At 47.8% G+C, this 12,640-nt stretch overlaps 1 protein-coding gene across 1 annotated transcript in view; it reads right to left on the bottom strand.

The window, feature by feature from the left end:
• Nucleotides 1-12,338, bottom strand: part of TMEM35B (transmembrane protein 35B) — a 57,495-nt gene extending 45,157 nt beyond the window's left edge. Inside the window, exon 1 of the mRNA XM_068269119.1 lies at nucleotides 12,146-12,338. Within this exon, the coding sequence (XP_068125220.1) occupies nucleotides 12,146-12,253 (108 nt within the window). The 5' untranslated portion in view covers nucleotides 12,254-12,338. The remainder of the gene's footprint in view (nucleotides 1-12,145) is intronic.
• Between the last annotated feature and the right edge of the window lie 302 nt (nucleotides 12,339-12,640).

Raw genomic sequence — 12,640 nt, 5'->3', positions numbered from 1 at the left:
TCCCAGCACAGGACGTTTCCGGGGGGGGCTGTTAGAAGCCCCAGGCAAGTTGAACTTTTTTCTCCCCTCCCCCCCCTTTCACAGTTGTCCTTAACCACTTAACGACCGCAGCATGTTTCACAGATCTGTGCTGCGTGGGCTCTCCAGCCCACAGCACAGATCAGCAGGCAGGCAGGGCGATCAGACTGCCCCCCTTTTTTCCCCACTAGGGGGATGTCCTGGTGGGGTGGGGGGGGGGTCTGATCGCTGCCGCGATCTCCTTTACAGCGCTGCTGCGACAGCAGCGCCGTATGATTTAAACACCGGGGATTTCTTCCCCGCGTTTACATGTCGCCTGCGAGCTGTGATTGGAGGCTCGCAGGCTGTCGCCTGCGAGCTGTGATTGGAGGCTCGCAGGCTGTTCACGGAGAGACACCTCCCGTGAACTGACATGGAACGGTTCGAGCGGCCGTTTCCATGGAAACCCACAACCGACAAGCCGCCGCCTATCGGTGTTAGCTGGTCGTTATGTGGTTATATCTGTGGTGAAAATTTCAGCAAAGGTTAGACCAGGGCTGGACAAACTTTTTTGGCAGCAGCCCGCATGCCTTTCTTCTTTTCCCGTCTTGCACTCTGCGAGCAGTGCGTTATGATTATTAACTCACTCAATCGCATCTCCATGGCGACGGTGGCTTCATGTGACAAGCTGGCTCGTACTGACAGGAGGTCACATGATGCCGATGTGGCCATTGAGATCGCCACTGGAAAGTGCAAGTGGGTAAGTTAACTTGTTATGTACAGAATGCAACTTTACAGGAAGGGAGGAGAGGAATCCAGCCCGCTATCAGCAGGCCAGATCCAAGACACCAACAGGCCAGAGTTTGCCCAGTGCAGGGTCAGACACTTATTTAGTAGGTGGAAGCCTCTGGATAGTCCTGAGGCTTCTCTGCTTCTCGGCTCTCCCCCCCCCCCCCCCCCCATCCTCCTCAAACTTGCCATTTCAGCGCTGGGACCCTCTGAACATGGCCACACCTCACAGATGCAAGACGGTCCACACCTGTACAGTAGCACAGAGCCATCCATGCACAGATTTTTACTACATGCACAAGTAACTCCTGTGCAGATGCACCCTATACTTGTGCTTGTGAAGTGCAGCCGCACTCCTACATGGACAGGAGCATGACTGCAAAGAAGAAGAGTCCTAGCAAGCAGCATTGGGGGTGTACGATTAAAGTGTACCCAAGATGACACACACACACACAAAAAAACAAAAACAAAAAAAACACATACATACATACATACATACATACATGGGGCTTCATCCAGTCCCCTCAGGCATGATCACTCCCACGGCACAGTCCTCCACCTCCTGGATCTTCCGTAAGGACTCCCAGTATCTTCGGCCAGTCGGCGCATGCGCAGTGCAGCTGCTCCCCTGGCCAGGAGAGTTCTGCGTCTGCAGGTGCAGAGAGTTCCTGGCGACGGGAGCACAGGATGGTGGGCGCGTGCGGCTGTGCATACGCTGAGAGCCCCAACTGCCGCAGAAACCGAGAGCATTTACGGAAAATCCAGGAGCCAGAGGTCGGCGCTGAGGGAGCGATCAGGCCAGAGGAAGCCCCAGGTATGTGTGATCTTTTTTGTGTGTGTCATCTCAGGTTTGCCTCTGGATCATACAGAAACTTCCCTCTACTGAGATAAGTATATAAAGCTGACATTTTCTTTTAAACACAACAAATTGCCTGGCTGTCCTGCTGATTATTTGCCACTAATACATTTAAAGCGATCAAAATAAGATACTTGAAGAGACAGACGCCTTAAAGAGACACTGAAGCGAGAAAAAAAAAATGATGATATTATGATTTGTATGTGTAGCACAGCTAAGAAATAAAACATTAAGAACAGATACATCAGTCTAATTGTTTCCAGTACAGGAAGAGTTAAGAAACTCCAGTTATCTCTATGCAAAAAAGCCATAAGCTCTACGACTTTCAAAGTCGTGGAGAGGGCTGTTTTCTGACTTTTATTCAGGGCTGTGGAGTCGGTCCAAAAATCCACCGACTCCGACTCCTCAGTTTAGGATTCCACCGACTCCTTTAATTTGCATATTACAATTTTGTTGATTAAAAAGTATGTAACATGAAATTCGTCTCTTAGTTGCCAATGCTTAGGAATTTTACAAGACAACTGAAGTGAGAAGGATATGTAGACTACTATATTTATTCCCTTTAGACTAAAACTAGTCCTTGGTAAGAGTACTTGTAAAAGGTACAAACCGGGAACAAAGAACATCTTTTAGGCCCTAGGCAATGTAAGTGTGGGTACATGTAAAGGCTCATACACACATCAGACTATAGTCTTTGGAAAATGAAAGATCACAGACCAATCTTACCACCCTTCATGTAGTATGAGAGCCATACTCTACACAGTCTTTTCTATGGAGCTGAACTCCACATCAGAAAAAAATCTTTGCAAGATGCTGCACACACAGATGCTGTACAGACACAAAAGATCAGTGCCTGCAAAAGATCTGTTCCTGCCAAAAATCCATTCCTGCAAATTGCAATGATAGTCTATGAGATCAGCAGATCATCATACACACATGATTTAACTGACATTCATCTGCAGATCAAGCAATCATCTGCAGATCTGAAAATCCATCCTGGTGGATCTGATCTGCAGATGAATGTCAGTTAAATCATGTGTGTATGATGATCTGCAGATCTCATAGACTATCATTGTAATTTGCAGGAATGGATTTTTGGCAGGAACAGATCTTTTGCAGCTACAGATCTTTTGAGTGTGTGCAGCATGTTTGTATGCAGCATCTTGCAAAGATTTTTTTCTGATGGGGAGTTCAGCTCCATAGAAAAGACTGTGAAGGTATGGCTCTCATACTACATGGAAGGGGGTAAAATTGGTCTGTGATCTTTCATTTTCAAAAGACTATGGTCTGATGTGTGTATGTGGCCTAAGAATGATGTGCAGGTACTCTGCAGGGGAATGAGGAGATTGTAAACAGGCAACACCTCTGTGTTCAATGTGCACACCATTCTCAGTGGATTCCCTGCAGCTCTGTGGGGAGTGCATATGTAGAGTATAGTACTACTGTGTAACAAAGTAAACCTGAGACAGATGAAATTTAAGTTTTATACATACCTGGGGCTTCCTCCAGCCGCCTTCAGGATAATCAGTCCCTCGTTGTCCTCCTCCACCACCTGGATCTTCTGCTATGAGTCCAGGTACTTGAGCCAGTCGGGCGTAGTGCGCATGCACACACTCTGCCGCCAGGAGCATACTACACCTGTGCAGCACTATTGCGCAGGTGCAGAATGTTCCTGGCTGTGGGAGCGGCATGCGGCCGGACAGCGCTGACTGGCTGAATTACCAGGACTCATAGCAGAAGATCTGGGTGGTGGAGGACAGTGAGGGACTGATTAGCCTGAAGGGGGCTGGAGGAAGCCCCAGGTATGTATAAAACTTTACTTTTCATCCGTCTCAGTTACCCTTTAATTTGTAGTCACCAAACCAAATTCTAACAACATATCAAATTATTTGATTTCATCAGCAAAGGGAGTGCATACATTTGCATAAATCAGCATCAATGCAGAATTATTTCCATCTCGTTGACCATCTCATTAGTGACACAGCTACACATCAGGCTTTATTCTTACAGCATAGATGTTATTTAGTATATATGTTACGGCCAAAACCAGAAATCGGCCAATTCTAGAATTGGCCGGCCGTTTCTAGAACTGGCCGATTTGACGTCGGCCAAAGTCCAAAATGCTGGGAATTTCTGACATTGGCCGGCCAGTTCTAGAAACGACCAAGGTCAGTCGGCCAAAGCCCAAAACGCACAAATCCCAGAACATCCCTGGTCCTGTCCAGCACCATGACTGGCACTGGGAACTTCCTCTCTAAAATACACACAACAGCATAATAATCTTTTTAAAGAAAAGTATTTCTTAGTTACAGCTGATGCAAATCCTGCAATAAATCTGCAGTGTGTCTACATCCTGCTTTCTTGGGAGCAGACATATTGTTAACATCCTGTGCTTTTAAATCAGCTGCTCTGCTGTGGCAGTCAGGTGACACATGGAGAGATCAAATTACAGTGGTGATTAGTTACAGATGAGGGGGGCTGTGCATGGCTGGGGGGTCTTTGCTGTGCACTTTGCGTGGTGTTGGGGGGGGGGGGCGGCTTTGCATGGCTGGGGGGGGGGTCTTTGCAGGGTGCATTGCATGGCTGGGGGTGCTTTTCTGTGCACTTTGCGTGGTCTGGGGAGGGGGGGGGGGGTTTGCATGGCTGGGGGGGGGGGCTTTGCTGGGTGCTTTGCTGTGCACTTTGCATGGTGGGTGGAGGGCCGCTTTGCATGGCTGGGGGGGTCTTTGCTGGATGATATGCATGGTGGGGGGCGGCTTTGCATGGCTGGGGGGTCTTTTCTGGGTGCTTTGCATGGTGGGTGGGGGGGCGACTTTGCATGGCTGGGGGTGGGCTTTGCTGGGTGCCTTTTAGGCTGGGGGGTGCTTTGCTGTGCACTTTGCATGGTGGGTGGGGGGCTGCTTTGCATGGCTGGGGGGTCTTTGCTGGGTGATATGCATGGTGGGGGGCGGCTTTGCATGGCTGGGGGGTCTTTTCTGGGTGCTTTGCATGGTGAGTGGGGGGGCGGCTTTGCATGGCTGGGGGTGGGCTTTGCTGGGTGCCTTTTAGGCTGGGGGTGCTTTGCTGGGCTGGGGGAGCTTTTCTGGAGGCGCTATTCAAACCTCCTATCAGGGCGACCAGAGAGGCGGAGAGAAGCAGAGCAGCTCACACGCGACCCGCACGGACCTGTACACTTCAATGCGGAAGTGTTCAATGAAGTCACTTCTGCATTGAAGTGTATGCGTCCTGCGGGTCGCGTGTGAGCTGCTCTGCCTCTCTCTGCTTTTCCGGTCCGGTCGCCCTGATCTGAGGTCTACTGCAGCGGGGGAGGAACGGTAAGCGGCGCTTCCTGCCTCTCTCTGCTTTCCCAGTCCGGTCGCCCTTATCTGAGGTCTACTGCAGCGGGGGAGGAACGGTAAGCGGCGCTTCCTGGCTGGCGGAGGGGAGAGCAGCTGGCGGGGGAGCGGTGCGGGAAACTTCGTGACTTGGCCGGCATCTGTAAGTCACAACGCGTTCTGGCCGGCCAAAGTCCGAAATTCACGGCCGTTTTGTATATTGGCCGGATCAGCCGGCCACTTCGCGTTGTGACCGGCCAGAACCCGAAGTGGCCAGACTTCGGGTTCTGGCCGTAACATATATAAGAGATTCCTGTGTACACATCATATATACAGTCACAATCAGATATGTATATCTGACCTTAAAAATACGGGGACTGCTTTATTGAAGCAGCACAAGTAACTAATTTTGATTGGTTTATTTCATTTTTGTGGACTAAGCACAGCTATTACTGTATATATACACATTATTTTTAATGACTATTATCTGAGAAATAGAACATTTTATCATATTTTCTATTTTAATTACAGTTACCAATTCATTAGGAGTCAGAGTCGGTGCATTTTTTCCCGACTCCGACTCCAGGCACCCAAAATTGCCCGACTCCACAGCCCTGCTTTTATTATCTCAACTGTAAGTGAACTATTTACTTTTTCTCTGCCAGAGGAGAGGTCATTAGTTCACAGACTGCTCTGAAAGAATCATTTTGAATGCTGAGTGTTGTGTAATCTGCACATATTGTAGAATGATGCAGTTAGAAAAAACACTGTATACCTGAAAATAAAAATCTGAGAATATTTTCTTTGCTGCTAATCTTCTAGTAATTATTTATAGTACACAACCAATTCAGTATATCATATTTTTTTTTTCGCTTCAGTGTCTCTTTAAGGACCCTATTGAGGCTTTGGGTGCTAAGTGCGGCCCCTCTTCTTGCAGCTTGGCTGCGCAGTACGCACTTGAAAATGGCTACGGTAGCATGGAGCCTGAAGCTCCGTCTTAATACGTGCTCGCGTGGCCCGGATATGATTAGTGACAATGCATTGTCACTAATATTCCAGGGGGGGGGGCTGCTCAGCGACAGGGGACATCAGAACACAGAGGGAGGCCTCAATAGGATCCTGAGGCTTCCCTCTTTTTAGGTAAAGACTTCAATTTGTACCTGAGCTTTGGCTCAGGTACACTTTAAGGACAGACCTTGAACAAGCATGCAGATCAGTTTTTTCTGAATGATGTCTGACTGGATTAGCTGCATGCTTGTTTCAGGTTTTTTTAGTCAAATGGTTGACAGCAAAACACTTAAAGGGGAACTGAAGAAAGCTATATGGAGGCTGTCATGTTTATTTCCTGTTAATCAATACCAGTTGCCTGGCAGCCCTGCTGGTCTATTTCTCTGCAGTAGTATCTGAATAAAACCAGAAACAAGCATGCAGCTAGTCTTGTCAGATCTGACTTTAAAGTCTGAAACACCTGATCTGCTGCATGCTTGTTCAGGGGCTATGGTTAATAGTATTAGAGGCAGAGGATCAGCAGGGCTGCCAGGCAACTGGTATTGCTTAAAAGGAAATAAGCATGACAGCCTCCATATACCTCACTCTTCAGTTCCCCTTTAACTGTTTGTAAGCTGTTTGGGGCAGCATGGTGCGTAGTGGTTAGTGCTCTCGCCTTGCAGCGCTGGGTCCCCGGTTCGAATCCCAGCCAGGTCAACATCTGCAAGGAGATTGTATGTTCTCCTCATATCTGCGTGGGTTTATTCTGGGCACTCAGGTTTCCTCCCACATCCCAAAAACATACAGATAAGTTAATTGGCCTTCCCCTAAATTGGCCCTAGACTATGATACATGCACAACACAATATAGATATAGGACTGTGGTAGGGACTAGATTGTGAGCCCCTCTGAGGGACAGTTTGTGGCAATACAATGTACTCCGTACAGCGCTGTGTAATATGTCGGCGCTAAATAAGTCAGGGCTGTGGAGTCAGAGCAATTTTGGGTACCCGGAGTCGGAGGTTTCATAAACTGAGAAGTCTGAAGATTTTTGTATCGACTCCACAGCCACAGCCCTGATATAAAAATACATATGTTACGGCCAGAACCCGAAGTTTGGCCAGAACTAGAAGTGGCCGGCCACTTCGGGTTCTGGCCGGCCAATGTGCGAACTGGCCGCTGCGCTGCGGCCAATGTGAGAAATGCAACAATTCCTGTAAAGTTAATGGGATGTTGTGGCCGCAGCGCAGCGGGCAAATGTATCACACATCTTACTTTATTCAATGACATTAAGCCGACCGGCTTTTTCCCCGCTTTCTCTCTTCCCCTCGCCTCTCTCTCCTCCCCTCGCCTCTCTCTCTTCCTTCTCTTATGGGCAGCCGGGCGGGGACACGACACGTTTTCCATTTATCCAAGGAGTTTTGAATCAGGATGATACCATTTATTGGCTAACTTAGAGATGGATAAACGGTGAGCTTTCGGCATATAAAAAGCCTTCGTCGGACTGGTTCCTGACAAACACTGAAAAACACAGCTTATATATGTTACGGCCAGAACCCGAAGTTTGGCCAGAACTAGAAGTGGCCGGCCACTTCGGGTTCTGGCCGGCCAATGTGCGAACTGGCCGCTGCGCTGCGGCCAATGTGAGAAATGCAACAATTCCTGTAAAGTTAATGGGATGTTGTGGCCGCAGCGCAGCGGGCAAATGTATCATACATCTTTACTTTATTCAATGACATTAAGCCGACCGGCTTTTTCCCCGCTTTCTCTCTTCCCCTCGCCTCTCTCTCTTCCTTCTCTTATGGGCAGCCGGGCGGGGGACACGCGTGTCCAGGAGAGTCGTTCGTTGCGGCAGGAGAGCAGAGCGGGGAGGCTGCAGACATTGCTTCTGCCAGCACCCGCTCTGCAAGAACGGCAGGATTCCCCTGCCGCGACGAACGACTCCGGAGGGACACGCATGTCCCCCCCCGGCTGCCCATAAGAGAAGAAGAGAGAGAGGCGGGGGGAGGAGAGAGAGGCGGGGGGGAGGAGAGAGGCAGAGAAAAAGCCGGGCGGCTTAATGTCATTGAATAAAGTAAGATGTGTGATACATTTGCCCGCTGCGCTGCGGCCACAACATCACATTAACCTTACAGGAATTGTTGCATTTCTCACATTGGCCGCAGCGCAGCGGCCAGTTCGCACATTGGCCGGCCAGAACCCGAAGTGGCCGGCCACTTCTAGTTCTGGCCAAACTTCGGGTTCTGGCCGTAACACATACATAAATAAAGAATCCACTCCTGTTTATGTGCAAGGCGCTTGCGGCAATCTGAGCAGTCGGCAGCTGGCCCTCGACGCAACATGCATTTTTTTTTTTACCGAGCAATGACCAAACTGCATTTCAAACGCTGACACGCTTGTGGTTACAAACGCTCCCATTCGGTGAGAGCATATTGAGGTGCGTACACATGCACGAGTACTGTCGCCTGCACAAACCGTGACTTGTATCCTTGGGCACCAGTGTAAGGCCATGGCAATGTGTATAAGGTTTCAGCGTTAAAAGGACACCTGAAGTTAAAGGAATATGGAAGCTGACATTAATTTCCGTTTAAACAATGCAAATCGCCGGGCAGTCCTGTTGATCCTCTGCCTCTTATTTTTTCAGAAATAGATAGATACTGAACAAGCATTTTTGAAGGTGGACGATTCAGACACTACTGATGCATGGAAGATCAGAAGGAAGCCAGACGACTGGTATTGTTTAAAAGGGAGATAAATATGGCAGCCGCCATATCCCCTTCACTTTAGGCCTACTTTAACTTATTTTAGAAGATAGTTTCCACTAGCCACAATATTTGCCTGCTTTTTTTAAAAACATGCTTTGTGGGTTACAGTCCCCCTAGCAGTTCCATTTTGTGAACAATACATTTTATAGACTTAGTGCTATATGCAGTTGAGTGCACTAAACAGGTCCAATTATGGCAACATTAAAATGCTGGTACACTAAAACTACTAACAGACTCAAAGAAAAAAAACAAAAAAACAAATGCAGTACCTTCTCTTCACTCAACAAACAGTGGGAAAGTCTAAGTCATGCTAGACGGAACTCAGAGGGGCACCCGTTCAGAGCCGTATAAGCCGGGAACCTAGTGTATGTACAGCTGCCCTAACGTGACACAGAAATATTCAGTGTGCCGAATCTTATTGCGCAAACACTTTGTTCTTTACCTTACCCCACAACAGTGTGCCATGATTCCCTCCTCACCAAGTCCATTGAAACGGAACATGTCACTCTGGTATGCCAGACAGGGCTTTGCAGCGGGTACAAATATCATCTAACTCTTCAGTTTATGTAACCATCGACTCCAACTCCAGATACCCAAAACTGCTCTGACTCAATCTCACTCACAGCCCTGATGTCAAAGCAGCAACTTGTGTGTATGGTGCTCATTCCCCAGCGTGGCCCACAGGATCAAACTCCACCCTGATGGGTGACATTGATTGAAAGCATGTATTCACCTTTAAGTGCCAGACTTAAAGTTAGTGGCAAGAAGAAACTTATGGTAGCTAATGACTGTTTTGGTCAAGTGTTTCTGAAGCCAGGAGCTCTCATTCAAGTTCAACTAGCTGGCATATACGTTCCTCTGAGGGGCAAAGGTCAGAAATAGTGGGAGACCCCCTGCAGCACTTGGAGGTAAAACAATTGCTTGAAATTTCAGCTGCCAATTGCCTAGGTTTTGAATGGTGCAAAAGATGTGAGATAACTGTACAGACATTTGACCAAGGCTAGTTATGATCACAAACAACAGTTTTTAAGCTATAAAGGGCTCTATTCATAAAAAAAATTGTGGCGAAAAAACTCCTGGAGGGAAAATACCGCAGCAGTATTTTAGACTTCTGGGTGGTCATTCATAAAAATGTTGGCAGCTGCGATGCAAGTGCGGAGATCTCCCGCTGAAGGCTGGCGGTAAGCTGTCGGAAGGCATGCGGAAACACTTACGCCGGCAGAGTCCCTCCGTGCACTGCTCTCTCTGGGAGGTCTGTCCCATTCACTTGTATGTAATCCGCAGGCTTCGAGGAAGCGGTATTTCCCGTCCACATACCGCTTCCTCTAATCTTTATGAATGGCCATTTTGTTACTTTTTTCTAGATAAATCTAGAAAAACACTGTAGAAGGCAAAAATGTCTCGCTCTGCTGGGGATTGTAGATTTTCATGCGGGAACAGCCTTTATGAATGCCCACTTTGCTAAATGGTCGGGAAAGTCTGCTGTTTTGAGCGGAAAACTTGCGGAAAAGTTTTATGAATAGAGCCCATAATGTCTGTACCATATTTAGGCTAGAAGGGCCTGACATCTATGCAGTATAGCACAACACAGAGGCTGGGAGCACACTTGTCTGTGCGGAAAATCATGAGTTTTCTGCCTTGTGCGTTTCTATTTTCTTTGTGCCTTTTGCAATTTTCTTTTTGTGCGTTTTGTATTCATTTGCCATTGCACATTGTTTGTGTTTTTTTTTTTAATATTAACCCCTTTTCAATGGAGAAAATTACAGTATCATTTTATTTACCCCATAGCAAGTCCCCATAGCATGGTATGCTAATTGCATGTAATTTACATACAGTATGCAGAAATAAGCTACACGCTGTGCATTAAGGGAAAAAAAAAAAAAAAAAAAAAAAGATTGCAATGCAAATGCAGATATCTGCATTTTGCAATGCGGCCCAAAGACTTCCATAAGGGCTTGTTTCCACTAGAAGCGGTGCGATGCAGCTACATAGCCGCATCGCAATGCCGGTGTGCTGAAACACATGCACGGCAATGGAATATTTTCTATTATGTGGTGTGGAGCAGTGCAGAGCGATCTGAAAATCGGCAGCATGCATCCACCCCCCCCCCCCCCATCTCCTCAATTGACATCCGCATCGGGAGATGCAGAAGTGATGCGATGTGGCTAGGTAGCCGCATTCACATCACTATCCCTGTGGAAATGGGCCCTTAGGGCTCTTTCACACCAGAGCCATTTTCCTGCGTTTTAACAAAGTGTCCAAACTTTGCGTTAACCAAGGTAAAATGAAAGTCCATAGACTTTCATTTTATAGGCTTGTCTCCACTTGTCAGTTTTTCTGTGCATTTCCTGCACAGAAAAACTGCAACCAATGTTAATCAATGGGTTAGTACACACTTGAATGCGTTTTTCACATGCAGAAAAACAACTGACAGCAATGCAAAACTGTCAGGGCCAGTTTCCACTAGCGCAGAAACCGGGCCGAATTCAGAGAGTTTTCCTGCAGGCAAATCGTGTAGGGAACCTCTCCCATAGGCAACTATGGCGCCGCCGGTGGAATCGCTTACCCTAGCAATTCGGCCGACACTGGCCACGAATCCCATAGCGGTGCATGGCACGGCTCATGGGATTCGTCTGCTTTCCTGCAGAGCAGGAAGTGTCACCGCGCATCTCGCAGCCGCGCGTGGTGGCTAGTGGAAACGGGCCCTCAGACAAGTCATGCAGAAAATCGGACGAGTGTAGACAGGCCCTTTTGTGCAATTTTGCATGCGTTTCCTTCATCCCTTAGAAACGGACGTGATTCAAGCAAAGTGCGCTCCCTGCATGAAAAGTACAAAGCTGGCAGAGACAGCAGTTTGGTCAGTTCCAGTACACTCTCTTCCTGTTTTCTGGCCATAGCAATACAAGCAGCAGCCAGAGAAAAAGTGGTTTCAGAAGGTCAGAGGTGTCAGGTCTGCACAGCTCTCATCTCTGATGATAGGTTCACCAGCCTAGACTATAGGTAACACATAGGCAGACACCTATATTACTTAGCAATAAATAACATTCACTACACACAATGCAGCCTTTTCTTCCCCCATGGAGAAAAAAAGAACGAATTGACCTCAGTGCATTTGTTCTAACTACATGCTGAATAGTAAGACATGATCGGGGCTCTGAAAAATAGCTCAGTACTGTACTTCATAACAAACAAACAAAAATACACACACCACCTAGGCCTTGGGGGAGACCACTTCTTTCAAGTAAAAGCTCTAGCAAAGTGCAGCAATGCTCCTCTCCCGCAGCGTCATATACAGGAGCGAGCCGTGACGGTCACGGCTGAGAGAAGCCCGCGCTGCCGCTGCACTGCCTGCCCGTCTCCCGCTCCCTCCCTCCGGGCGTAACACAGCCTCTCCTCTGCTCGTGCAAAGCCCACTCCTGCACCTTCTGCTGCACTCACCATGTGCTGGTACACTTCAGGCGAGACCTGATCCGTCAGCTTCACCACTCCGCTGAGGGCAAAAAAGAGCCCTAAAATTACCCTCATTGCAGTAAACACAACGGCCATTGCTGCACAGCTCTGCTCCTTTCTATAGCAGTCTCAAAACAAACATAACTCGCTGGATTTCAACGATCTATGTATGCATCACTGAAAGAGGAGGAGACATGAGGAAGACCTCTCCCTCTACTGGCAGTCCTCAGTCCTCTTCTATTATCCGAGCTAATAAGACTTTGAACTTGAACTGTACTTTGACCATATACACGGTAGCAAGAAATTAAACAAAAAACTGTTATGCAAAACTAAGTCTAAATTAAACCTTTTAATAATGCTCATTATAACTTTAAACTCCTAAGGATAAAACGTTCCTTTATAGGAGCATAGCAATAGCCAGTGGCGGACAAAGCCAGCAGTGGGCCCCTGTGCAAAATAAATGGAGTGGGCCCCATGCGAGTG

The sequence above is a fragment of the Hyperolius riggenbachi genome, chromosome 2, assembly GCF_040937935.1.
Source record: "Hyperolius riggenbachi isolate aHypRig1 chromosome 2, aHypRig1.pri, whole genome shotgun sequence".
NCBI classification, from domain to species: Eukaryota; Metazoa; Chordata; class Amphibia; order Anura; family Hyperoliidae; genus Hyperolius; species Hyperolius riggenbachi.
The sequence above is the reverse complement of the archived record's forward strand: the minus strand, read 5'-3'. Positions and strand labels throughout refer to the sequence as shown.